This window comes from Amblyomma mixtum, chromosome 8, assembly GCF_055824585.1.
Source record: "Amblyomma mixtum isolate Tamu chromosome 8, ASM5582458v1, whole genome shotgun sequence".
NCBI lineage: Eukaryota > Metazoa > Arthropoda > Arachnida > Ixodida > Ixodidae > Amblyomma > Amblyomma mixtum.
The window spans coordinates 64,169,688-64,197,263 of NC_143019.1; the positions used below are offsets into that span (position 1 = coordinate 64,169,688).

The following is a 27,576-nucleotide window of genomic DNA, read 5'->3' on the forward strand; positions in this document are numbered from 1 at the left end:
AAGCTGAGTTCGAAAGGGGTGAAGGGTCACGGAGTGAACGGCTTCGAACTAAGTTCGACCAAATGGAGGACCCTTTAATGTGTTCAGGCGCTATTGCGTTTCACCTCAATCGAAGTACAGCTCAAATTCCGCGACCTCGTCCTCGGGTACCAGCACGACGGGTAACGATTTACAAATAAGTCCAAATTTTATTACTTCTTCGCTGGTTGAAAATTCCTTGCTGGCAACATTCCTGCTGAAAAACAAAATAAACTATTTAGAAAAATGAAATAAATGCACTTCCCTCTCTCGTTATCTAGGGAGCAGTAATTGGTCCAATGCGCATGATGTGTTCCCTTTTATAATGGCGTGGACTGTAGGCGAGAAACCTCGCTCCCTCAGCAGTGATAGTGATAGTTGTGTAGCCTGCTCCCCCCCTTTAACTCTCACGACTGAAGACTGGGCTCATTCCCTGGCACACCCAACACTAGCACGTGACCCCAGATGGCACATTCCCTAGAGATTTTTGACTGTCTACTCTCTTAAAAAAAAAAAAATCTCTGTTGAAAAATCTGTCTGTTGAAATTTTTGTTGAAGGCTGGCGGCGACACTGCCAAACCGGCAAAGCATATCGCTGCAGAACTCTGCCGGCGTGATCTCACTTCCGTAGAGTCCAAACTGCGCATTAATATCTCTTTCAAGTCGGTTTTTCTTGTTTGCGCGGTTATGTGCGCCACTAATTGAACGCGGCCTTTACACACTGGTTACAAAGTTTTCACATCAACTTTTCTTTACGCGTATGTTCAGCCAGCCACCTTTTCTCGCCGCTGTGTTTGCGCACCGTGTACCCGTGGAAAAGAAGCCCGACCGAGCGCGCTTTGAGGATAGAAAAAAAAAAACTGCGAAAAGCTGTTTTTATTCGCTTCCCGAGTGAAGTAAAACCGCACAGATTACGGTGGTATGGAACGGCGCGGGCAAGAGCTGAGAGCTGTGAGGGTGAGGGAAAAAAATAAAAAAAAGAGAAAAGAATAGAATAAACGAAGGGGAAAAAGAAAGCGAAGTGTTCATCCCTGCAAAGAAGCCAGGTCACATGCGCTCCGGCGGCCGCGCTCAGTAGGCTCTCTCCGGGATGCTACAGCTTTCCTAGCTCATTCGGGCGGGTTGAACGGGAGAGGGGGGCTCTCTCGCTTCTGCGACGTCCGTTGCAGCTCTCGGAATGGCGGCGCGCAGAACCTCACCTCAGCCCCCCTCCCCGGTGAGCCACACGGCGTTGTCTTCTCTCCCCAGCCTCCTCATCCGCTCTTTCACCGACGCTACCAGCCGGACCCTTCCACGACTGCTCTCCGCGGCCCGAAACGTCTTCCTGGTTCAGTTCACCGCGGCAGGCGGCGATGTCGACTCGGCGACCAGATAGAGGGGAAGAAAAGAAAAAAAAGCAAAAGGAAATGGAAAGCGCTCGCGCGTTCTCGTGTGTGCGCGGCCCGCCGGGCGGCTGTTGTCGGTTGAGAGCGATGTGGGGAGACAGAGGGGATAGAACGAAAGATAGCGGCGTTGAAGAAGAGTGCGTAGTAGGAGAACTTATCCCCGCTAGACGGTCTACGTGCAGTGCGTGATGGGGCAAAAGGAATCGCCGCGCCGTTATGATGCTGGTGCCTTTCACCCTCCTCCTCTGTCGTTGCGTGCCGTCGCGTTCGCCGGTGGTGCCTCTCTTCGCGACTTTTCTCTGCCCGTGCGCCTTCCACATCGCTTCTCTGCTTAGCTTCACAACAACCCACACCTTCTTTCTCAACGCTCCCCGTGCCTCCCTGTGCCATTAGTTCTTTTTTCCTTCATTGTTTCTTCTTTCTGTCCTCCTTTCCCGCCTTCTTTCTTTCTGCGGGGCTTGCGCCGTGCATCTCTCCGTCTCCCTGAGGCGCCTCTGTTCGCCGAGGGCGTCGCGGATCCAGCTCTCCGCTCGATCACTGGCAAATCAGGCGGGCCAGCCACGGTAGTGTTTTTGGCGGAACGGCGTGTGGAGATGGGTTTTCTTTTTCCATCACTCTCTGTCGCTCTTTCACGGGGGCGTCGTCGCCGGGGACGGCGGCACCGCGCTGGAAGAAGTGGCACACTCGCAGTCCAGATGCCGGGTCCAGATAACCTCAGGACGAGAGCCTGAAGAAACCGTAGCTGCCACTACCATCTCTCTCTCTCTCTCTCTCTCGTCGATGTATGAGCGAGTGCTTGTAAATGCGGCGCGGCACTTAGCGTACGGGTGGATGGGGCGAGGTTGAGAGGCTTGGGAGAGGTGAGGTATAAAGGCCAGCTGCTTCCCGCGGCTCCCTTGTCATCGTGGTCTGTGCGCCACGTGGACTGGGCGTCTGCGGCCCGCATTGTTTGGCGTCGTTCGCTGATGCACAAGTGAAAGCGGGTACGTTGTTCTGGAGTCCTCGTTCTTCCTGAGCTTAATGTTGAAGGACGAGAAAGCCATGAACCTGATTCTCATCTCACCGTTTGGAGTCGCGTTTTGAGTGTTGTATGGTTGAGTAACGTAAGAGAAGGCAAGAAGGTTAGGTGGGCGGATGAGATTTAAGAAGTTTGCGGGGATACGGTGGCCGCAACTGGCGAAGGACAGGGTTAATTGGAGAGACATGGGTGAGTCCTCTGCCCTGCAGCGGGCGTAGTCAGGCTGATGATGTTGATGACCTGCTGGTACTTTCAAGTCTCTCTAAGAGTACAACGTTTTGTTGCGTACGCATTTCTGTTGTCCTGTTTTCTAGTGATAATAGACCACAATCTAGCCCAAGCTTTAGCTCTTGGTACTCACAATCCACGGAGCTTATCCTGACTAATTAATCAATATGCACGCGTCACTTGATTATGAAAAAGCCCATCGCAGAAGCTGGTTTGTTCCGAGAGCGTTCAGAGTCTGAGGCCAGCTGCTTCTCTTGCAAGTGTTTCTTTAGATAGTAAATGCACTATCTAGACACTGTATAGGCAGCCTGTGGACTCTCAGTTGAAATTTTTGAGAGGGGCAACTGCACGAGCTGCGTGGCCGGTGTTGGAGACAGGGTTCGGTTGCGCTCTTTGCGAGGCGCAATGTACGGCCGTTGCCTGTCGTTCGGCTGACAGGTGTTCAGGCGCTCGTTTTCCCTTTTTGACACGGCGGCAGCTGAAGGTTGCGCGCTGGCAGCTTCGGGACTGCCCCCCCCCCCCTCTCTCTCTCTCTCTCTCTGAATCAGATATGCGTACTGCGCTCGGTTTAGGTAAAGGAGCGAGGTGCGAAACGAAAATTCCTCGGGTGTGAATCTACCAACCGGCTGCTCGCGCATTTGGAGCCGGGGTTTCACTGGCGGAAGCACAAGGGGTCGCGGAGTCAATATACCTGTAGAGGAGGACGACGTGGTTTCGCACGGTTCGCAGTTTCGAAGTGTGGCGAAATTAAAGAGCACGCAGGTGGTGCGAGCGGTCGTAGTGACTTGAGAGCCGCGTTGTGGGGCTATACCTGGCTGCGGCACAGCTGTTCACGAATCGTTGCTACGCGGAATTCTGACTGTGTGCGTGCAGTTCGTGGAGGTTGTCCCCTCAGGATAAACTTAAACGATGTGTTAAACATAGTGTAAGTTTTAAAAAGAACAGGGCAGGGGTTGGCTCGCACTGGACCCTGTTTTCGGCGTGTAATGACCCTGTATACATCATCACAATCATCATCACAATCCAGGAACGTATCCAGCGGGGGAGGGGGGGGGGGGGGGGGGGGGGGGGTTAGCCAGGGTTCCCCTCCCGCTATTCAGCTCCCCCCACCACCCCACCCAATGATTTCGGCCGTGCTCGTGTTCGGCATACACCACTCACCAACCGCCCCCCCCCCCCCCCCCCCCCCCCCAAAAAAAAAAAAAATCTGGCTGCGTGCCTGTCATCTTCAGCCAAGTAGCGCTTACCGCAGGGCAAGGACTCCCTATCCTCTCGTATCTGTCGTCTCCCCGTGTGATTCCCTGCTCTCATTCCCACGGAATCCACTCCGTTACCCAAACAAGTGATCGCTTAATGGCTCTTTGTAGATTACACACCCACTTCCGAGTTGCTCAATCGCCGTTAAACTAAACGTGACCAACTATATCTAGCTGATCACCTGCACAACCCTTCGCATTGCCCTCGCTCCTGTCACGTGTGCACGCGAGCTGTAGCGCGCTAAAATAAAAAAAAAGCAAATAAAGTTGTTTCTCTCTCTCTCGCTGGCCCAGCGACAGCGCGGAACGAAGGTCGAAGCGTAGCGCGCTTTTTTTTCGAACGTTTTTCCGCCTCGCGTACTCCCGCGACTCTCGGCTGCGCTGCTCGGTCGGTCGCGATGTGCGCGAGACTGGCTGCCGCGGTGCTGTGGGAATTTATGTGCCACACTGCCCTGCCGCGCTGGCTAATAAGCCGTTCAGTTGGCTGTCGGGCGCCAGATTGCCGGCTCGACTGCGAGCGCGTACACACACGCACACACTGCCGCCGAGGCTTCGGGGGCCACGTTTCCGTAAGAGCGCCGCTTACGCTGTCCTCATGGAAAGACGACACCGGCTCATACCTTGAAGGAACTGAATCAGCTATCGTTATAATGGCTATCCAAACTCAAAGAATATTCCATTTCTCTATGAAATGATGGCCTCGCGCGTTGTGATAAGCCCAGAACTGATGCATTTCCATAGTTCACCCTCTCACAACGTGGGCATGTCGCATCGACCTCTTCCACTGTACCGCACTGCCAACCGCATACGCTACCAATGCAAGATTTCTCTTAATGTCTCTTCCTCGCAATTTATCATTTGGCACTTTTCTTTTTCAGAGACGCGCCGCACAGATGCATCCTAGCGCTGTGGGTCGGAAAGGAACCGCTGTAGACTTATCGTCGTTCAGCACTGGGCTACTTAATAACGCAAATCAATTTCACTGCAGGCGCTAGCACAGGATACTGGCGGACGACAGATGTATTAACTGTGGAGTGGATAGAGCGCTATCTTGGGGCTGATTTTTAGGCAAAAAAGGCATCTTTGAGCAGCGATTTTGTCTTGGAGCTGCCGTCTCCGGTGCTCGCGACTGAAGCCGTGTGTTAAACTGTAGTTAGGCGCAAAGGCTGAAAATCAGGCCCGGTCAGAATCCGGCTTGTAATAAGGGTCGGTCAGATCGACATTCGCAGCGCCCCTCGCTGCGGCAGTGCGGCTGAAAGCGACCGGCTTTGCGTTGCGCTACTGCACGCTCTACATACAGCTGGGGTCCTCCGCCATGCTCTCTTCCTATATACGGCACAGCACTACACCACACCACCGGGGCCTGCCTTGTGTTGTGTTGTATGCGCGTCCCCTATCTCTCTCCCTCGGTACATATAAATATAGTGCTATAGCGCACTTGAATGCCGCCCCTTCTCTCTCGTCCCTTGCGCGTCCTGGCACGCTTGAAAGCGCCGCGACAACTGCCGTTGCTGCGGGCTTCCTCGCGTAACGTTGTGTGTGACTGCACCGCCCCGTTGTGTGGTCGGTCGGTCGGTTGGCTGCCCGCGCCCACCTCTTTATACGGTGAACAGAGGGGAGGAGCGGTTACGTTGCGTCGGGTTTGTGTCTATATACACCGTGGATAGCTGACTGGAAAGGTTATATACTGGTTATCCTGACCTTGGTGCTTCGCTAGTGGGCGAGGATGGCGCTTCACCCGGCGGCTAACGTTACTGCAGGGGCCGACCCTGAAAAAGAGGGTTTGCGAGCGCTTATACTGTAACGTTTGCGTGAAGCGTTATCATGGCGCCATCACGCCTTTTGCGTTTGCCGCTACGTGGCGACTGTCCGCTGATACGCCGGGTCGATCCGATTACGTTATCTCGCTCGCGTTGCGAGCTTCTTTTTTTAATTGCCGCCAAAATATCGCTTTTGCGACTGGCTTTATTTTGCTGCGCTGGTAGGAAACCTTGTTTCATATGATGCTATCTCTGGAGCGTCCGTTAAGCACTTCCTTGTTCCGAAAGCGGGCAAGTACGTGTTTGTGTCTTTCGTGTTTAGTTTAACTGTTCTTTTATTCGGCGCTACTTTTATTTACCCGAGAAGAAATGGTTTACGGTTTACTAATACGCATCTTGGAGGCGTGGATTGCGCTGCGCCTCGCACCAACAGCAATTCTGTCTTGAAGGAATTCTGTTCGCGTTATCGGAAGACCGATTCTGTAACAGACATGCTTAAATCTTGCGACCTGGAACTACTCGAAACACGACGGAAAAAACAACGGTTGAAACTGTTTTTCCAAATCACCAGGAACTAACTAAAAATAAACAAAGAAACATATATTCACCCCCCTCTAAAACAAAGTGCGCGTTTAAACCACAGTGCCGCAATACGGCCGTACAGAGCCCGCCTATGTGCTTTTCAATACTCTTTTTTTCCCTTCATGTATTAATATGTGGAATGGTCTTGCGGAATTCATTGTCACAGCTCAAAATGTCAGAGTTTGAGAACCTTTTGGAATTATATTACAGGCAACAGGGGAATTGACAACTGATCATGCTGTTGTTATGATTTCCCTCATCTTTGTTTGTTAAGTTAAGTATTCGTGTTTTGATTATGTTTTTTGTGTCTTGTCGGTGCCTGAGGTTTTTGTTCCTCGATAATTAAAATAAAAACCTCTCCTGTTATGGCCCTCAAGTGAGGGCTACAGTATTCCCAAATAAATAATAAAATAAATAAAGAGAGGCTGTCGCGGTCATGGGTCACACAGGAAGCTTTCACGGTTGCCGTTTGACCGCTTGAACGCGAATAAATAATGACAGAGCTGTCCGGCATCGAGCTGTGCGCGTTTTCCGGGTACTTTCGTGGCATTCCAAAAGTATGCAGTTCCGTCCTTTCGCATCCCTCTTTCTCGCATTTGCCCGCGAAGAAACGAGACACACATTCACACTGCAGTAACTGACGCCACGACTCTCCTCCTATCACGTGACTGAACTGTGCGCAATTTCGGCTTTGGAAACTCAAAACGCCCTGCTGGATGTAATCACGTGGGCGTGACGCACCGTTCTGACCGGCAGGTTCGCTTGGCTTGGCTCTACCTGTGTTGTATCTGACCTGTAATATCTTCTCCCGGAAGTCGGGTGTCAGTATACGGGATTTGAACGCTTCGCAAAGTTTCCGGCCTTCTCGATATCACTTAAGCCTTGAAGCCAACAAAGAAACAAAACAAAAGATAGCGTCCACCTCCACCACCATTGTCAGTCAGTGACCCCTTACAAAAAAAGTTTTAGACAGTCTATAGGGTGTCTATAGACTTCTGTCTATAAAGTCTATAGACTGTCTATAGACAAAGCCTAGAGAGCCATAGATCCAAATGCCATAGATAGGCTATAAAGAATCTAAAGATTTATGGTCATACACTTTCAGTGGACTTTTATCTATAGACTATGAATAGACAAAAAGCAATATCAATAAGAAGTCTATAGACTGTCTATAGACCATTTTTATAAGGGACCGGCTCTTCGGACGCATTAATTCTGATGCCACCGCTACATGTGTGCACTCAGAGCGCAGAACCAGACCGTGAGTTCTCCGCGCAGCTGCGACACCTGCGTCACGAAAGTAATCTTTGTTCTCTGTTTCTTTGTTCTGAGCTTACATGATCATGGGTGACCTTGTTGAGCTTCGCAGTCAGTGACGCGTTGTGAGGTTTCGCATATTATTCGCATATTACCTTACACCTTACGTAGCGGATTTTCAGGAAGTACGCGATACAGCGTGATGACGATGCGTTTTTTTTTTTTAGCTCTTCTCAGTTGGGCCAATAACTCTTCAATACAACAGGAGTTTGCCTCATAGTGGCGCCACACGCAAATCAAGCGTCATCGTCTCGACGTTTTTAAGCCAATCCGGTCGGCAACAAAGCAACGCGTTACACGCATGCGTGGAGTGTAAAAAAAGTAGCTTGCTGTTTCCCAGTAAGAGCATTGGTCACGCTACTTAGGCGCGCAAGAGGCTGATGCTTGAATCGGGACGTAAAAGGCAATCTGACTGCAGCCGTGCATGACAGCCATTGCGGTCCGCGAAATTCAACTAACGGTCGCGGGATCTTGAATACCCGAGCGTCTTTTTGTGTATAAACGGCGGTTGTACGCTGGGTTAGGCCACAGCAGCCCTACGTGCCGTTCAAAGATTCACTCGCGGTCTCTCACCCGTTACGAACGCCCTCTGGTAAACGGCGTCTGAGTCGCACCGTCTCTTCCGCGTCAATTCATTGGCGCTTTCAGCTCGACGTCCGCATGTCAAACCGTACGTTTCGTTGGCGACGCTGATCCCACCCCACGCAGACCAAATGCGTTACAGCCATGATGCTGTTTAGCCTAGCGTCCCGTCCCTTACGCCATTAGAAGCCGCCGCGGTGGCTCAGTGGTTATGGTGCTCGGCTGCTGACCCGAAAGACGCGGGTTCGATCGTGGCCGCGGCGGTTGAATTTCTATGAAGGCGAAATTCTAGAGGCCCGTGTACTGTGCGATGTCAGTGGACGTTAAAGAACCCCAGGCGGTCGAAATTTCCGGAGCCCTCCACTACGGCGTCTCTCATAGCCTTAGTCGCTTTGGGACGTTAAACCCCATAAACCAAACCAAACCTTACGCCACTAGCATCAATGATGATGATCACTATCACCATCAGCATCATCGCTAGACCTGATGCTTTTCCACGTGAGTTTTCTGGCGAATACTGAACCATCCTTCGCATTTCGACGCGTACTCGCCGATCTCGCCATACGGGCTTTGATTTCCGACGTTGTGATGCGTGCGGGCGCGATGGACGCAGACCGGTAGCGGGCTGCGATCGCACTCTCTTCCTTGGTGGCGCCATCTTGCGCCGTCTTGCGTCGGCTCTCCCCCACTTCCGCCAGCGTGCAGGCGCGGAATGCGCCGGCATAAACGCTAGCTGCTTGCCCGCCTTTCTTAAACGCTGCTCTTCTGCGCGCCGGCGCTCTCCTCTTGACGTCGACAGTCCTTCCGCCTTCATTTCTTTATTTTTTTGTCTTGGTTCCTCGATCAGTCATGAATATATACGCGAGCTCCTTGTTTTGTGGGGCTGTTGTCGTTCTTTCTGGCTCCTGCCCGTCCGTCTAGTTCTCGTTTGTGGCGGCCGACTTCGTTCGGTAGTCGTGAGAACGGAGCTGAAGCGACCTCTAACGCGGTTAATATGCTAGATGTAGTCGTCTGCTTCGGAGCACTGTGAGTTCAGTACTGCGCTAGCACTGCACCACCTATACGTTTATATTTCTCGTGACGTCTTAATCTTAACTACTTGGCTTCAGTACTGGCCAACGTTACTAGAACCAAGTCAGTTTCACAGCGCCCCATACCGTCCAGCGGAGGAGTGTGTCCCAAGCGGCGGTCGCGAGAACTAACGGCGCTGCAGTCGAGTCTTGCTCCCTGCCGCAACGTAGTAACGTTGGTACTGGCTCACTGTCCGTCTTTTTCTCCACTACTCGCTATACAGGTCGCACTGAGGTTCAACAGGCACTGTAAACAAAGGCGACAAGAAGTGTATAAGGACTGTACAAAGTATCATCGAAAGGGTCACTGTTCCTTTTTTTGTTTTTTCTTTGTTTTGTCAACCGTGAGAGCTGGCAAGCACCACGTAGCACAAGCGACGCTGTTGACAACCGGAACGACCCGGTCGCAATCTGGACTAGGTTGGCTCGAGCCTGCCTCCGTTCATCTCTGCAAACGCACGACAGTGTCGAACAGGGGTGACGGCAAACTCGACCGAAGCGGTCGAGACGACATTGCGTTCACGTCGGGTGCCACCAGGTCAAAAGAGTGTGAGAGAGGTTGTGTCGCAAAAAAAAAAAAAAAAACAAGAATAAAAGTGGCACAGACCAAGCGCGACAGGGTGGAATTGGACGAGGATGCCCTAAAAGGAATAGAATAGATAGATTGAAGAATAGATTGATTGGGAGATGGAAAGAGCACGCAGAGTCTCTGTAGACGGAGCAGGACCCTAGAGACAGAGAAAGATGGAGAGAGAAGAGAGCGAGGAAAAAAAAAGTGTTTGGAGTGCGTTATTTTTGGAAGGCTCTCTCTTCACTGTGGTCCGTCGAGACTGCGTCATCTTCCTGGTGCGCGCCTTAGACAAAAGGAAGCGACCCCAACAAAGCGAATGAAAGGAGTCTCTCAGGCGGAAGACGCCGCCGCCGCGGTGAGGTAACAGTCGCGACGGAGGGAGTGTAGTAGCTCCAGACGTCGGACCGCAGTGTAAAGAGGGTGAAGGCTGCGCCCTCTGTGGTCATCCGCTTTCATTTCTCTGTGCGCTGCACGCGGCCGTATAGTCGCTGTTCTCTTTGTTTTATTGCTTACTGGGCGCATAATCTGTTTCATCGTAGTCAGCTTTGTATCAACGTGTACCGCCAGCCGAGAACTGGGCTATGGCTGTGGACGGCTTTGTGGTCAGACTGGTAGCATAACTGGCGTGCTCAATTAACAACCGATTGTCTGTTGGTGACAGAGTAGGTTCTAAGAGGAACAAAGTCTCATCGAAGGTGGCCGTCAGTCGGATTGATTGGAGGGATTAGAAAATCGCGGGAATCTCAGCGACCGCGGCTGCGTGTAAAGCAGGAATGAAAGGAGGTAATTCTAAGTTAGTGACCCAGCTGAGTTTCTCCTAGGGATAACGATTAAGTTATAAGAAGCAGTAGTCATCTGTTGCTGAATTTTGCTGTATAGTGTACATGTATGCAGGCACAGTGGCCAGATTGGTAGTTACGCTTGCCACAACAAACTGGGAGTCCATGTTCCTCAACTTGTAATTGTGATGTCACCTCGTGGCGAAGTTTTCGCCAGCTGTGAGAAACGTAGCTCTACTGGCTCTGTAGGTGTGGTGACGTTGCTCTGTGCTAAAGTTGCAGCGTGTGCAGCTGCTGTCGCGCGCAGGGCGACTCCTCCGGAAAGCGGAATTTGTACGAGTGACCTCGAACTGTGTACAGACGCGAGAGCAACGCGTATGTCGGAAGCTGACCTCGTTTCGCGAAAGCGAAAAAAGACGCCGTCCGGCACCCGGTCGCTGCCTTCCCTAACCATATGCGTGCCCCCGTTTTGTGTTTGTTTTGTTTTCTCGTTGATTTGGTTTAATCTTCGTGTGCATTCGCCGCTGTCGTGTGGTCGCGCTCACCCGGATTCCGAACTGCGGCTTTTCAGCCTTCGTTAACGTCCCGATTGTTGTTAACGTCCCGAAGAAGCCAGTGCTTGCGCTGGCGTACGTTTCGTTCAACGCGCGTGGTACGGTAACGTGGTTAGTATTGTTGGGAATGCGATCGCGCTGTCTGTATTTATTTATTTTCTCTGTCGGTCTAGATGGATTCGTAGCAACGCGTGCTATATGCGGTAAACCACTTAAAGAGGTAAGGGAAGGAATTGTTGGACAAAGCCATAATATCTCAGGAAGCGGACAAATTCGGGAGCCTTTCGCCTTCATAGCGGACCGGGCACTGATTCTAGAGGCCCGTGTACTGTGCGATGTCAGTGCACGCTAAAGAACCCCAGGTGGTCGAAATTTCCGGAGCCCTCCACTACGGCATCTCTCATAGCCTTAGTCGCTTTGGGACATTAAACCCCATAAACCAACCAACCAACCAACCTTTATTAGCCCGTTCTGCGATGTCAATGCTCGTTAAAGAACCCCAGGTGGTCGAAATTTCCGGAGCCCTTCACTACGGCGTCCCTTATAGCCTGAGTCGCTTTGGGACGTTAAACTCCAACCAATCAAATAAATCAAATTCTTTGTCCATCTGCCTGCTTCTCGACATAGCGAAAACTGAATCGATCATGTCTCGTGTCTTGCGCATGTGCCTGCGTTGAAGACATGTAATCTGACTTTGCGCAACGAACGCCATGACACGTACTGCGACGTAAAAGCAGTATTTTGATTGTGAGGTCGCTGCAGACGTCTTCAGAGGTCGTGTCCGTTTCCTGCGAAAGTACACGAAATTGGCAAAAATTTGCATGTTGCTAAACACGACAGTTAATCAAACAATAATCACTCTCCCCCTCCCCTACCGTATCTCTCTGTTTTGTTGCCGGTAACGGCAGCGCTGTGGGGCTCGCTCTAACGTACTCCGTAGAATCGCAAGAAAAGCGATGGAAGCGCTCTCTGACGTGCGCTAAATTAAGCGGAATCCGACGGTGTTTTTGTATGCGCCTAGCAGTGACGTCACCAGCGCCCTTGATCGTTCAGGGACCCCTTTCCGTCTCCCCGGGAACTTATTGTAAGCGCAGCTAAATGCGATATCAAAGCGCTATTTTTAGTTCAGCTTCGCTGAAAGGAAACACCGCGGTGTGCTCGTAAATGCTTCGAATAAAAAGCTAGCCTAACCAAGGTCACGGTGGCGGCAAGTAATGCGGTTTTTATATCACACCCTTCCTCGTCAATACAGCGCACCTAGGAGAGGACCATTGGTGATCTCGCAAAGCACATTTGATTGTCCGGCCAATAGGTGCCATCCAAGTGAGAACCGATATGCACGTTCGAGCACTTTTGGCCAGACAGGGCTGCCTACGGCTACCGTGGTGGCTCAGTGGTTATGGTGCTCGGCTACTGACCCGAAAGACGCGGGTTCGATCCCGGCCGCGGCGGTCGAATTTCTGTGGAGGCGAAATTCTAGATGCCCGTGTACTGTGCGATGTCAGTGCACGTTGTCGAAATTTCCGGTGGTCGGTGGTCGAAATTTCCGGAGCCCTTCACTACGGCGTCTCTCATAGCCTGAGTCGCTTTGGGACGTTAAACCTCATAAACCTAAACCAAACCAAGCTGAGAAAGGCCAGGTGCAGAACGCCTGCAGCCCGCCGGATAAAATTATTCATCGAAATTATTCCGGAGCCCTCTGCTACGGCACCTCTTTCTCTCTTTCTTCTTTCACTCCCACCTCCCTCCCTCCCTCCCTTACGGCGTGGTTCAGGCGTCCATCGAGATATGTGAGACAATAACTGCGCTATTTCCTTTCCTCAAAAACCAAAAACCAGCCTGCAGCTGCGGAACGCCAGCTGCGGAACGCCAGCTGCGGAACGCCAGCTGCAGAACGCCAGTGCAGAGCGCCTGTAGCACGCCAGTTTACGACTGCAGAGCAAGCAAGTTGACATCTTGGCTGCGCCGCGCGCCTTAGAGCTGACGCAAAATATAGGTCGTTTCAGTCCGCCATCTCGCTCAACCTTTTTTTTTTTTTTTTTTAATAAAGACCGGCCATCCGTTTTGCGAGCTCCTCCTGTCCACGGACGTCAACCCGAACCAAACTTGCGCTTATTGGAAAACCCGAACGCGCTTATAAAAGCGACAACAGTCGTCGCAACTACGCCGCGGAGTGGGTAAAAGTGCGAGCATCGCGGCAGCGGCAACGTTCGCGTTGCGTAAGAGGGACCGGAAAATAAACTCCACAAGAGGCGATGTCCTTGTCCGCCCCTGGATGACGTCACCGAAGCTGTGCGAGCCGCGCCGCCAAAGAGTGGTGTGTGTGTGTGTGTGTGTGTGTGTGTGTGTGTGTGTGTGTGTGTGTGTGTGTGTGTGTGTGTGTGCGTGCGTGCGTGCGTGCGCGCGCGCGCGCGTTTGTGTAGCGAGCTGCTACCGTGCAACGCGGCTAATTATAGTCGATGGGGGAAAACGAAAGGGACAGTGACGACCGCTCAGTGCGAGAGACGCGGCGGCCGTGGCATGGTAAGTGAGCATGCACCGCGTCTGCCTCGAGGGGCGCTCTGTTGATCGGCCGGCGTTTCGCATCGGAGCGATTCCTCGAAAGCATTCCTTTTAAAGAAACCGCTTCCTTTGTGCGGCAGTGACTGTGCCAACAACAGCGCTCTGCGCGTTGGAACCGCGCCGTGCTGCGTTTCAAGAGCCCTGTTGATAAACAAAGTGATTCACGGAAAGATGAAAAAAAAAGACGCCTGCGTTTTGTTTTCTGGAAGCGCTTCCGTGGCACAGTTTGAAGCCTCCCGAATGTGGGGAGTGACGGGCGGCGTATTTGCCCCCCTCTCTTCAAAAATTCCTGTTTTCTTTTGTCGTCGGCTCCCATGCCTTGCTCTGTGACCGAGGTGACATTGAGTCGTGAGAAATTCCTTCTTTTAAAAAACTGTCTCGCCGCGTACAAATGTGTGCTTATCGTATTTGCTGCAAATCAAAAGCTCCATTAAAAAAAAAAAAGCTAGAGAAAAACAAACTTTCGGCCATGCGCCTGAAATTGGCAGCAAGAACTGTCTCGTCACACCCTCCGCTTCCTCCACCTCTCCCCTCGAGACCGGCCATGGCTCAGACCACGTGACACACAGTGCATATATTCTCGAGGGTACATATACCTTGTCAGTAACTTGGGTCTATCCGGCGGTACGGGTTCGTTTATGGGGTTTAACGTCCCAAAGCGACTCAGGCTATGAGGGACGCCGTAGTGGAGGGCTCCGGAAATTTCGACCACCTGGGGTTCTTTACCGTGCACTGACATCGCACAGTACACGGGCCTGGGTTAGTAGTGCTAGTGGAAAGGTGCAGATGGGATTGCGAACGCTTCGGCAGGCAAGCGATGGAATTTTCCGTTACGACATAGGACGGCACTCCTTTTAAGTAGGAGAAAGTCGCGTTCGCTGCAAAACCGTAAAGACCCATGCACGGATCCTCCTCTCTCTCGCACCCGCAGCGTTTTGCACCCTGGAGTAATGGAGGCCAAGCGGCTCCCCGGGAGAGGTGGCGGACGAAAAGGACTCGGCTGTGCCGCGGCAGAGTAGAGCGGCCGTCACGAGCGGCCGCTGAAACGGGGTCAGGCGCGTCGTCCTCTCCGCTGTGTTGCGTGCCTGCTCGCTTCGCGCCGCTACGACGCCGCACTTACCACTCCGCTGCCTCCGCATTCCATGCGGCGATGAACCGACCTCGCCCCCTCCCCCCGGCAGCCGGACCGGAGTTGTCCGACAGTCTGCTGGACGGACAGCAAAGTGGACGCGGAAGAACGTAGAAAGTGAAAGAAAGGCAAGAACGCTCAGATTGTTCCCGCCAGGGGAAGAAGCGGTACCGAAATCTGTTTCGGCCGCGTTTCGATGGAGGCGAAACGTACAAGGCGCCCGTGTGCTGTGCGATGTGAGTGCACGTTGAAGATCCCCAGGTGTTCGAAACTATCCCGGAGCCCTCCACTACGGCACCTCTTTCTCCCCTTCTTCTTTCATTTTGGGTGGAACAACAGCGCGATAGGGACGGAAGACAAAGATGAAGGAAACCACACGGACGAGCGCTGACTCTCAACTATTTTTTATCCAGAAAAAACAAGTTTTTTTTTGACATCCGTGTGGTTTCCTTCATCTTTGTCCCGTTCCTATCGCGCTGTTGTTCCACCCACAATGAACGTATACGAACTCGCCCAACTTTCCATCCTCCTTCTTTCACTCCCACGATGTCAGTGCACGTTAAAGAACCCCGGGTGGTCGAAATTTCCGGAGCCCTCCACTACGGCGTCCCTCATAGCCCGAGTTGATTTGGGACGTTAAACCACCACAAACCAAACCATTGCTAACTGCGCCTAGTTACTTTGCTTTGTAGTTAGCGATGGGAGGAGACTTTTAAACGCGGCACCGGAGGTCTTGAGTTCAGCAACTCCAGGGGATTAAAACCTCGGTTAAAATCTTTAGAACTTTGGGTGTTTTGAAGAGGGAATTTATTTCCATTGCGAACCACAAGCATTTCGTATTTTTAGTGTTGGAAATCCACCCCAAGGCTTGGTTAGGAAACATACGCTGCCCATAAAAGAGAGTGCGCTAGTGGACAGCCTACTCCCGTTATGGTGCTCGGCTGCTGACCCGAAAGACGCGGGTTCGATCCCGGCCGCGGCGGTTGAATTTCTTTGGAGGAGAAATTCTAGAGGCCTGTGTACTGTGCGATGTCAGTGCACGTTAAAGAACCCCAGGCGGTCGAAATTTCCGGAGCCCTCCACTACGGCGTCTCTCATAGCCTTAGTCGCTTTGGGACGTTAAACCCCATCAACCAACCAACCCTTTATTAATCCGTTCGTATTTAGATTTTGGGGTGCCCGAATTGAGTTGATGGGAGCGAGAGTGTTAACTATTGTAAACAAGCGACGAGAGCTTCAATGCATTTTTAGCAACGCGCTTTCCATTTAAGGCTGTAGGGGAAACCCTCTTTTTTTTCTCTCTCAGGGCGAAGCGTATACTTCTGGCGTGCGCTTACTTTCATGGCCTCTTTGAATCAGCCACCTTTTCTCTGCGTTTATGCTGACTGCTGGCTTCGAGGAGGGGTCGTCCTGTGGCAGTGTGGCGCTTGAGTAATTTTACTGAGATAAAAAAAAATACAGCCTGCAGAGTTCAAAGTTCGTAGATCAGAGTTCACTTTCCGTTGCAACGTACGTTTCCGCAATCATCTGTCAGCCTGCACGTCTAATACTACTTGTAAATGAAGAACTGTTGCCAAAAACCCGTGCGCCTTGACGTTTAATGAGAGTGAATCGCTAGCTCAGAGGGCAAGGATTAAAAGGATCTGCGACCCGAAGCCAGCCGCCTTTATGTACGTGTATAGACTGCTTGAAAATGTCTATAGACCTTGGGGCATAGGAGAGAGGCCAACAGTCATCAAAACCAAGGAGCCGCCACTACACGAAACATAAATACCATCGAAAGTGGAAGGCTAGAGAGCCGCCGCCGTGACTCAGTTCGTAGAGCACTGCCTGTGATATTTGGAGGTCATGGGTTCGGATCTCAGTGGCGGCAAGTCGTCGTCTTCTGTTTCTTGGAAAATCACTGCCTGTCTGAAAGGTTCGCATAATTAAAATACCTTCTAGTTCTATCTTGAAAAGAAAAAAAAAGCATATCTTAATAGACACCTTCCGCATACCGTCTACCGTGTTACCGTTACCGGAGTACCGGGATCCTGTCTGCCGCCAGTGAGCACGCGCTGATTGGTGGTTCCGATGCTGCAGGCGCGCGCGTAGCTGCCGGGGACGTGGCGCCATCTGGCGACGTCTTGGAGATTTGCGCATGCGCATTGGCTGCGCGCGGGCTCCCGGTACCGGTAACACGGTATGCTAAAGATGTCTAATGACAGCTCCCTTCGGGCGCGTTTTTACAAGCTCCTGATCTTGGTGTCCTTATATGCTTTATATACGATATACAATTCTGGTTACTCCCGAACGTCAGAGGAAAAGTCCGCGCAGTCCACACGTTTCGGTGGCTCAAGCATGCTCAAGCATATTTTATTTTCTAGCGGGAGCAGCCTGATTGGTGTATAGTGTGCCTAACAACCAAACTGCGATTGAGATCGGGAAGCTTGGCTTTGGCGGTCGGCACCAATCGGACAAACTGGAAGAAAAAAAAAAAAAACTCCGCCAGCGTCGGCGGCGTCTTTTTCCGCCGCTCAACTTGCGCTCTTGGAGGAAACGCTTCGCTGCAACTTCTGCAACTTCCGCCATTCCACACACGCACGCAGGCGGGTCACCCGTAATCCTTGTAATGTCCTCGGCGCTGACCCACTTTTTTTTTTTTTTTTTCTGGTGAGAACGACGTTCGGCTGTTGTCACCCGCGTCGGGAAATATGTGGTGCGGGGTGACCCTTTAGTGTCAATGGTGCAGTACAGAATATGGTTCCTTGAGCGTTGAGTGTATTATTGGGAAAGCAATACTACTTGCACTTTCACGCCTTTGCCGTGCCGCGGCCGTGACCACCATCGACCTTCATTTGACCTCGATTGCATTAGATTGGATTAGATTGTATTGGATTGGATTAGATTGGACTGGATTAGATTGGATTAGATTACATTAGGTTAGATTAGATTACATTGGATTGGATAGGAGTGGATTGGATTGGAATGGAATGGATTGTATAACCGATGCATCACCACAAGTCTAACCACAAGAACCACCACCAGCTACACTACCAGCTGTACCATGGCGTAGGTACGGATATTGCTCTCGCAATTACCGGGCTTAACCAAGCTAAGCCACAACAAATTTTTGTAAAAGGCTGTCCAGTTTATTCGAACTGCGTATAATTCGGAATAGTGTTCGGTCTCCCTTGAATTCAGATTACTGTAGTTTGTATTTTGTACTTTCGTAGCATGTCGAAAACCTGCGGTTGTCACCAAGTAAATGTCCCCGACCAGCGTATTTCACCAACCGTCGATATCGACTATATCAATAGCGCGAGCGGAGCTGAACATCTCCAGCTGCGACGAAGGGCTGGTAGGAGGAGGGGATGAAAGGAAAAGCGCGATGTCACTCTGGATGAACATCCTGACACGTGCAGTAAATAGTCACGGAGAGTTTAACGAGTGGCATAACGAAGTAATTGCATGCAGACAGCGCTAGCGTTTCTTTCTTGTGAAATAATTTTCCAGTGCTGCCGAATGACACCATGAAGTTGCGAAACAGAGCGAAAATCCGCTCCTCTTTATTGAGCTCATTGTTTTCATTCACGTTTCAGTTGCCTGGCCGTACCATGCACTCGCAGGTTGAATTTCAAGCTGGCACGTGTCCCGTTCTATTATCAGCTCTTTCTCAGCGTGCGACACCACGTGCTGACTCTACGCGTCGGAGCTTTCTCCGTGTACCCAGCGTATATTATTTGGCTTGGCGCTTGACCAATCCAAGGTCAGCGACGGTGTTCGTCCGCTGGTATTCTTGCTTTCACGCGTCGCGAGGTCGGTAATAAAGGCTTCACCGGTGATCGCCTTGCTTCCGCTAACCGCTATCTGCCGTGGGAGAGAGTGAGAATGAAGTGCGCGTACGCAAAGCGGAAGGACGCGCGGCTCTGCGCTCTCCGTCCCCGCAGTTACGTGCAGTGTGCACAGACGCCGTTTCGCGAAAGTCATCGATCGCCGTTAATGTAACTAATTGTTTTATTTCTTCTTTGCTCTTGTCCAACTTCAGGGATTTCAGAAAGCTCCGCGGATATACTCTACAGCTTTGTGGTGACTGTAGGGCATCCAAGGTGGCTGCGGAATAGCTTCTTCTTGTCTGGGGAGTTTCAACAGATGCCCTGCTTTTGATGAACTAGTGTGATCTCGAGGCCGAAAGCAGCGTAAAACAGCTGAAGACTGAAATTCAGTGACATTACTTTGGCGAACAGTAGTGCGCAATAAAGAAAAATATATCCAAGTTGGAAAAGGTGATAGCAATAAAAAAAAAGATGAAATGACGCTAATAAACATCAGTATGTAGTCCTCTGCAAGGAAACAGAATGAAATCCAGTTTTTCCATAACTGATTTGTCAGAGCCCGGGCAGCGGCGTAAAAACCTACAACCTTACATCACTCGAAATAAGTGTATGTGTGAAGAACTTATTGATTTTATGACAATTTTCCGTTCAGTTTATGCAAACTGGCGCGTTCAGAATACTTTCCCAATACCTTTCTCAAAGACTGTTTGGTTTGGTTTGGTTTATTAGGGTTTAACGTCCCGAAGCAACTCAGGCTATGAGGGACGCCGTAGTGAAGGGCTCCGGAAATTTCGACCACCTGGGGTTCTTTAACGTGCACTGACATCGCACAGCACACGGGCCTCTAGAATTTCGCCTTCATCGAAATTCGGCCGCCGCAAAGACGGAAGACCGGGCTTGTTGGTAATTCATCTTTTATGGAACAGCGCAGAAAAGGAGACGGACGCAGAAAAGAACACGACCGACACGACGACGAGTTTCCATAAAAAAATGACCTTTGCAAAATCTTTTGCAACGCTGCACAGAACTTCCTATAGCGCCAAGCGGAGGCGAGCGCAGAAAAAAAAAAAGAAAAGAAAAAGCGGCACGCGCGCTTCGGTTCGCCCACACATGTGGTTTGCCTCTGCGGGGGTCGTACGGCAACCGATGCGATGGCTCCCGGCCGTCGAAAGAGTGCGCCGCCGCTCGTAGCTGGCGCGCGCTCTTGTCTCTACGGGGTTTCACCAAGGCTATATCCGCTAGCCCCCTTGGCGCGCTCGCTTGCCGCGTGCACTCTCGTGCAAGGCGACCCGAGCCATGTTTCCTCGCTTCCGATTCCCTGAAGATCGCTGCTGTCATGTTGGTAGTAGTCCCCACAGCCATAGACTGGTCGTACACTTGGGGACACCTTTTCTGCGGGTTTCAACCCACTTGTGGCAAAGCTGAGCAGTTGGATCGAAGAACAAAGTACAGGGGCGGCCATAAGTAAACGGAGCACGTCATTGCGTTCTAAGTGCAATCACGCTCTCTCCATCGGTAATGAACAAGCGTTGTTTGTCTACAAGAAAGTCAACCGACCTCCGCTACCAGCATGCGCGTGCCACTGCTGGAAATTTCAGTTTGGTGACGCGTGAAGAATATTCGAAGACAGTTGCGTGCTCCGTTTACTTTTGTCCGCGCCTGTACCATTTGGAAAAACCGGGTTGGTTCCCGCGCTGCTGGGATTCGATCCCAGTACCTGCCGGATGCGGGAAAGATGTTATACGAATACTTAATTTGATTGCTGCGGTGCTTTCTTGCTGATAATGCTAATAATGATGGGTGAAAGGGAAATTGTGTACGTAGTGAAGGCAACCTACGTTACGACCGTGTTCTTGGCGTAAAAAAAAAAAAGAAGGAAGGAAATGAAAAAAAAAAAAAGAAGCGATGAATCTAAGGCACTCTAAGGCACCCGAGACCGCCGCGGTGGCTCAGTGGTTACGGCGCTCGGCTGCTGACCCGAAAGTCGCGGGTTCGATCCCGGCCGCGGGGGCCGAATTTCGATAAGACGAAATTCTAGAGGCCCGTGTTCTGTGCGATGTCAGTGCGCGTTAAAGAACCCCAGGAGGTCGAAATTTCCGGAGCCCTTCACTACGGCGTCCCTCATAGCCTGAGTTGCTTTGGGACGTTAAACCCCAATAAACCAATAAACCAAACCAAGTTCCTCAGACGCGATTCGGTATGCCCGACGGCGTGCACGAAGTAGCACGAGGAATACACATTCTGTGTGCGAAAGACACTAAAGCTTGGCTGCCTTTATTAGCTGTAAGCTGTGCACACTAAAGCTCACATGTTCAACAGGAATGAAAAAGTTACTATGGTGCAGCCTGCCGTTTCTAAACTAAGCTGACATGATGCCAAGTAGATGGGGAACAAACATTACAATTTTCAGTTCATTTTGCGCTAACGGTGATAAGTTGACCTGCCACGGCGTTGCCTGCGCTGGTTGCTCCACTAATCCGCGGCCGCGAGTTAAGTGCGCGCAAACTCGGTACTCGCGCCCGCACGCACGCACTCGGATTGGCGCGGGGAGAAAACTTCCGTGTACGAAAGGCGGCGCGTTCGAGAATTTCGGACGCACGCTCGCTCCACGCGTGCGTCACTTGGCGGGCAACAAAGCAGCGGCCAGCGGAGTTTCGGTGCTTTCCGCGAGGCGACCTTTGAAGCATGGCCCTTCCGAGGGAGGCCTGTCTTTTTCGTCGCCGGTTTTCTAGGTCTCAAAGCCAGACAGATGAGATAATGTGCGGAACCTGTTAATTCGTTTCTCGAGAAGGAAGAACAGCGAAACGCCGCGCGCTTTTTCGCGCGGGAAACACGGATGTAGGGGGTTGTTCTGCGTCTACTTGGCTTCTTCGTGGCGCTTTGACGTCCGAGAACTCAAGGCGGTCGGCCCGCTATCTGAGGCGACGCCGGTATAAACACTCTGGAGGTCGCTGCATATGCACCCTCGTGCAGTGCAGTACACATTTAAACGGAACACCTAATTAATGTTCTAGCTTTGGCACCTGCTCGGCTTTCACATCCATATGTGCTATAAACGTCCGCCTGGTGCGTCATGTCGGCTGTTTCCTCATTTATTAAAGTGGGAGGTGCTGTCCTAGTGATTGGAATACGAAATAGGTGCTCCCTCCAAGCGTGAACTGCACTGTAGAGTGCCCACGTGGGGCTTTACATTGTTGCCGGGAATTTCACTGAACAGTTTTGCTCACGTGTTCGCTTTACCTTTCCTTAGGCACTTTATTGCGTTTTATGGTATTTGGCTTCTTCACCTCTTTAAACATATTCAGGCGCGTTAAGCTGCATAAATGCATGGTGGACTGCCTATTTGGCCCCCATGCGATGTAAAATTACTTGCTTTGATTTTGACTGGTGGATCGAAGCGGAGCTTAGCAATTTTACAGTGCATGTGGTATGATAGTGCATGACAGCATGTATAATCTGTATATTTTATTCATGCTATACATAATATGTATGTACGGGGCATATGAACAGCATGTATAATATGTTAGTATAGGCTAAGGCTTGTCCTGACACCTGTATTAAGGACCCTCCCCCCTCTTGTCTTCCATTCCTGCAATTGGCTTTCTGGCTTCTTTTTTCTCCTTTTTTTTGTCACCTCTGAGCACAGAAATAGAGGAAGAGGCATCGACCCCCCCCCCCCCCCCCCCGCATCGTTTTTCTCACAAAACCACATATTAATTTCATGTCTTCTCTCGTTCTTTTGTTGGTTTTTTCCCCCCATTCCTTCGTTTATTTCTCTCCCGTTTTTATACGCCTGTTGGGACGCTCGAAAATCGCCCATGCCGGACCGGCGAGGCAGCTCCTCCCCTTCTCAGCTGACGATCGCCTTCCTCAATTTTTCCGCCTTCCTTTTCTCTTTTTCGTCGTTCTTTCCATTCTCCGGGGCACTTTCGCTCTCTTCCGCTAGAGATCGGCCTCCGCAGTGGTCCCGGTGCGCGTTCTTTTTCCACGCGCGTTACCGCCGGCGCCCTTCCCCCGCCCCGCTTGGACGAAGACGAGTCTCCTTCACCGAGTGGCACACTTTCGCAGCCTCGCTGCAGCAACGCGGCTTCCCGCTCGACTTCCTCGCCGACCAACGCGTGCGCCCCGTTTCGCCGCATCGACAACTGCTGGCGCCTGCGCGGGCAGCTTTTTAGGCGCCCCGCACGATGTGAGCAAAGTTCTGGGTGAAACACCCTGTATATATTGTCACGGTGTTGGTGACAAGAAAACATTCAGGGGGGCACTTTGTTGACCTAAAGTGCAGTGAGGCGAAAGCCTTAAGCGCGGTGTTGTTGCTTGTGTCACTGATGTGTGGTTAAGATGTTGAGCGTCGCCTCTAAAGGCGCGTTTATAGTCCGACGTGTTCAGCGCGCGGGCGAGCGTCGCTCGCAGTCTGTCGCGCTACGCCGGTTTCGCTGCGCCGGCCGATGCGTCCAGACGCCGCGCGCCGCTTCGGAGCATGCGCAGAACGACCGCCGACTCGCGCGCCGATCGTCGACCGGCGGGTAGTTTGAATTCCGTTCGCGCCTTTTTCTGCGTCGCCTCATCCGTTTCGCCCCATTCACGCCATTGCGGCTACTATATGAAATATGGCGAGGGTGTCATCCGCGCGACAGAAACTTGCTCTCGTGTTACTAGTGCACCGCTTGCGGCGAAAGCGCAGGCGCTCAATGTATGTGCGAAAGATTTTCGCACAGCGGAAAACCACAGGCGAGTACCACCAGCTTGTGCAAGAACTACGGCAAACAGACCCAGAGTACCATCTCAAGTACTCTGAAATCAAGTCTTTTTGTGTCGTATACACAGGGGTGTTGTTTTATGGCTTCAATAAAGCGTTCCACAACGATATCCGGCTCGGTTTCGGTGTTTGGGCAGCTCGCGCCACTCACGCCGCTCGCGCTGGCATCCGCCATTTTTCTCCGCGCAATGCATTGTGGGTCGGCGCGGTCGGCGGCGCCGGCGCGCATTTGGAGCAGGAGCCAAATCTGCGCCGGGCCCGTCGGGGCACGCTGGCAGCCGCCGGTTGCGTTGGCCGCTGCAGTGCGTCGAACTATAGACGGAGCTGTTTTCACCAACGCAACGCAGCGTGTGCGCGCGCGCTCGCTCGCTTGCGTTACGTCGGACTATATTCGCGCCTTAAGAGTGGTACGCGACTGACTCCGGCTGGCTCACTGGCTTACCCGAGAGACGGGTAGATTGAAAGAGAGAAGGCGAAGAAAGTGATAGCTAGATATGCGGATAGAGACATAGTTGGCTGGATGGGTAGATAGCTATCGTACATATATAGGGGGAGGTAGGGAAGGGATAGATGGATGTAGATAAAGGGTGACATAAGACAGGTATATGTGTGTATGTGTATATGTATATGTGTATATGTGTCCTCTTCTGTGTGCTTTGTATATAAGTATGTACTAATTTTGTACTGTTTAGCATTTCTCCGTATATACTGCCTGTCGCTGCTCTGTAAACGTCTCCGGGACTCAGTCAAGGCCCAGTCGGTCCTTTTAGCCCGGAGAACGTTCCAGTATATAACTGGAGAATAAAATTGAATTGAAATTCAGGTAGACTGATGTGGGGAGGTGTATAGTGAAAGGGTCAGGTAGTGCTGGATGTAAGGAAAGGGAAATGAAGATATGGGAGAGAGGTATAGGGAAAGGGTTAGGTAGTGATGTATATAAGGAGTGGGGAAAGAACGTCGCAATTGTATGACAGATAGATGACGGAAGATAGTTATACAGACAGACATATATTTTCGGACGGACGGACGGACAGATAGACATGCTGATGGAAACACAGACGGACATGCGGACGGACTGAGGGAGAGGGAGCGATATTTACCTAGGTAAATAGGCAGGGAAGAAAGAGAAGGAAAAGGGGGAAAGTGGAAGCTACAAACGCTATGCCCATTAAAGAAAGTGATATAGATGCGATGCCGCAGAACAGAAAAAAAAAAGGGACGCGGCCAAGAGACGCCTGGTGGGTTTCCTCGGCACATCTCTGTGTTCGTGTCGGCGCAGTTCCTCATAGTGGTGCTTTCCTCTCGCTTCCCTTTTTTGTTCTTTTTTTTCTCTCCTCGTTAGATTGCGAGGCAGTTCAGGCCGGCCGCGGGCCTTCTTTTAACAGCGCCCGCGCCACCGCGGCTGTTGCTGCGGCCGTTCGTCTTCATATCCGAGCCTCAGTCGGCGTCCAGCGGTCGCCGGCGCGAACACAGGGGACTCCGAAGTTGTCCACGTCTGTATTTATATACTTCCCGCTGTGGCACGTACCGTCTCTTTTAGAGGCCCGAGTCGTGTTTTTGCTGTTCGCCGGGACGATTCATTGCGAAGCTGCCGCCGGGTGTAATACGCTGGCAATGTGTGGCGCCCGCGCCCAGTTTGCGCGCAGAACGGCAGGGTTTGTGTTTGCCGCCGAAGAAGCTGCGGTTTCACGGTTTCCAGCGTATGTTTGTGTGACAAATGATCTTTTTGCTGTATTACTGCGCAGGCAAGTCGCGACTCGAATGTATATAGATCGGGACATGCCACTTCTCTACGCCTGAAAAAGAAGACAAGCAGTTGACAAATCGGCCGGCCTCTTTTCAACCGGCAAGCTTGAAAATGGGGTCGGCGCGTTCTCGTGGCAATAGGGTAGAAATTATTGGTTATATTAGTAACGGCAAGCAGAGGCTGGGCTCAGCACACAACGCTGCTGTGTGCGGATTCATTATCATCATCATCATCATTTATTTACCCTTAAGGGCCCTTGGCTTAGGGCATTACATAAGGGGGGGGGGGGATGGTATTTTCATAATCAGTGGTCAGTAAAATGTAAAATCAACAAGAAATACAAAGTACAGGGTTCATGTTCAACATTAACATTATCAACATTATCAAAATATTAACCTGAGAAAGACACAGCAGCTCAAGAACAACTTGGAGAGAGATAAGAAAAAAAAATACACACACACAGGCACACACTCAAAAACACGACAAAATAACTCAGCCCTTGAAATGTGATGGTAATAACTGCCTGAATTTATTGCGTTCTGTTTCAATAACTATGAAATCGGGTAAGTCAACGTAACGTCATCGGGACGTCATCGGGACGTCAACGGGATGTCATCGGGACGTCAACGTAATACTAAGATGTCTTGCAAGCTTTAACCAGATACAGACTGTTCTTTGAATGTCGTACATGCCGTTAGCAACTTGGACATCGAGGCCATCTTACTGAATCCCCGCCCCTTTGCACGCATTGCATGCAATGTGCGTCGAAGCAAAAACCAATTTTCGAATGCGTTTGTTTGTTTTTTTCCACGCACTGAAAGGAAACGCAATTAAGAACGGACGGGAGGATAAAAAAGCTGCCCGCCATCGTTGATTTACAGCGTCGAATTATATCTCGGCATTCATAGCTGCTGTACAGGAGGGGAAGCCTTCTGGTCCTGTCGGCGAAGTATTACAAGGTAACTGGATATGCCCTTCCGCGAAGGATAACAAGAGGCGGCCCTGGTCGAGGCAAAAGAAATGCAGCCGGGGCAACGTTGTTGACACGGCCTGAATCCAGACCCTGCAGGGACGAGTAAGCGAGGAGGAAAGAGAGCAGTTTCAATGCGTCGTCTTCTTTACGGGATAAATGTCCGCGGAAGTGATACGGGGCACTACCACACAAACTAATATTAACATTCTTTTTAGGTTGCAGAAGAAAGCAATACTTATCATTAAAAATGCCAACTTTAACACCCACACAAAACCAATCTTTGATGAATTGCAGCTTCTACCCGTCACCGCATTGCAAAATTCAGTGCTTAGTACATGCTACCACCGCGGCATATCCAAAAATGACACATACCTCAAAGATCAACTTGCTTCATTAACATTGCGAATCAATGTGTACTACACACGTAGCACTGACCGCTGGGCAGTTCCTCGCACCCGAACAAATTACGGGCGTCAAATGTTAAAATGTATCTCCTCACTCTGAAAGAAGATTGCATGCCATTCGTTTTCTCTTTTGTTTCTTTTGTGTTCCGAATTTTTCCTATTGTTTTGTGCTCATTCCTAACATAGTGATCATCATAGCTGTTTCTGCCAAGTGCTTTTTGCCTGCACCCGCAGCGTTGCAATGTAGATATTGTGATGTTGAAATAAATTTGATTTGATTTGAACCGCTAGCTAGATGTGTGCGACTGCTTCGATTTGTGCACCGCATAGGTTATTATGCGCGGGTTGCTGAATTGAAATCATTGCAGTCAGTTCAGTTGAATCTGACCAGATGAATTGAATTGATTGAATAAGGCTTCTTGAATTATTTTCAGTTCAATTAAATGTAACCGATAATTGACCTCAATTGTAATAAACCATGAATAAACTCGTTCAGTTCATTGAACCTCTTCTCTACATTTTTATTCATTAGAACCAGTTCGATTCAAGTGGTTCAATGTATTGGAGTGATTCAGTCGGGACTATGTCTGCTCAACTGCGACGCGTCCACGTGCGTTTGTTTTCAGCCAGTTTTCGCGCTCTCCCCAGAGGGCGCGACATGTCGGAATAATTCGGATCGTCTGAATACTGCTTCTCCCTTAGTATCCCGTGCCTTTGTAGGTCTGCTTAATCTTCAATGTTGTACTATTTCCTTATAAGTGGTGCGACTTTCTAGATTTTCTGCCGTCTCCTCCTGCGAGGCCCAGGCACGCGAGATATCGGGCGGCAATGTATGTGTCATTGTTTCCGCAGAGAGAGCTATGGGCAGGCGCGGACTGAAAATTGCCCGACGCAGCCGTTAAAGGTGCGCCTGCCTTGGAAAACAGATGGAGGAGAACGCCGTTTCCACACAGCTCGTCTCTCTCCCTTTCTTCGGCGGTTCTCGCGTTAACGTGCTCGCGAATATGCGAAGTGCAAAATTGCTCTGCCGTTCTAACCCGCTGCGCGACTTAATTGCATCCAGAGCG

The 27,576-nt window shown here is 51.0% G+C and overlaps 1 protein-coding gene across 3 annotated transcripts in view; it reads left to right on the top strand.

The window, feature by feature from the left end:
- The window catches only part of LOC149332756 (ribosomal protein S6 kinase alpha-5-like), a 287,244-nt gene that overhangs the window by 210,469 nt on the left and 49,199 nt on the right, over nucleotides 1-27,576 (top strand). Inside the window, exon 1 of one of the 3 annotated variants that reach the window (XM_089558345.1) lies at nucleotides 13,437-13,643. The exons of the other annotated variants lie outside the window; for them this stretch is intronic. Within the exon in view, the coding sequence (XP_089414471.1) occupies nucleotides 13,580-13,643 (64 nt within the window). The 5' untranslated portion in view covers nucleotides 13,437-13,579. Of the gene's footprint in view, nucleotides 1-13,436; nucleotides 13,644-27,576 lie in introns of those variants that run through there. 3 annotated transcript variants of the gene reach the window in all.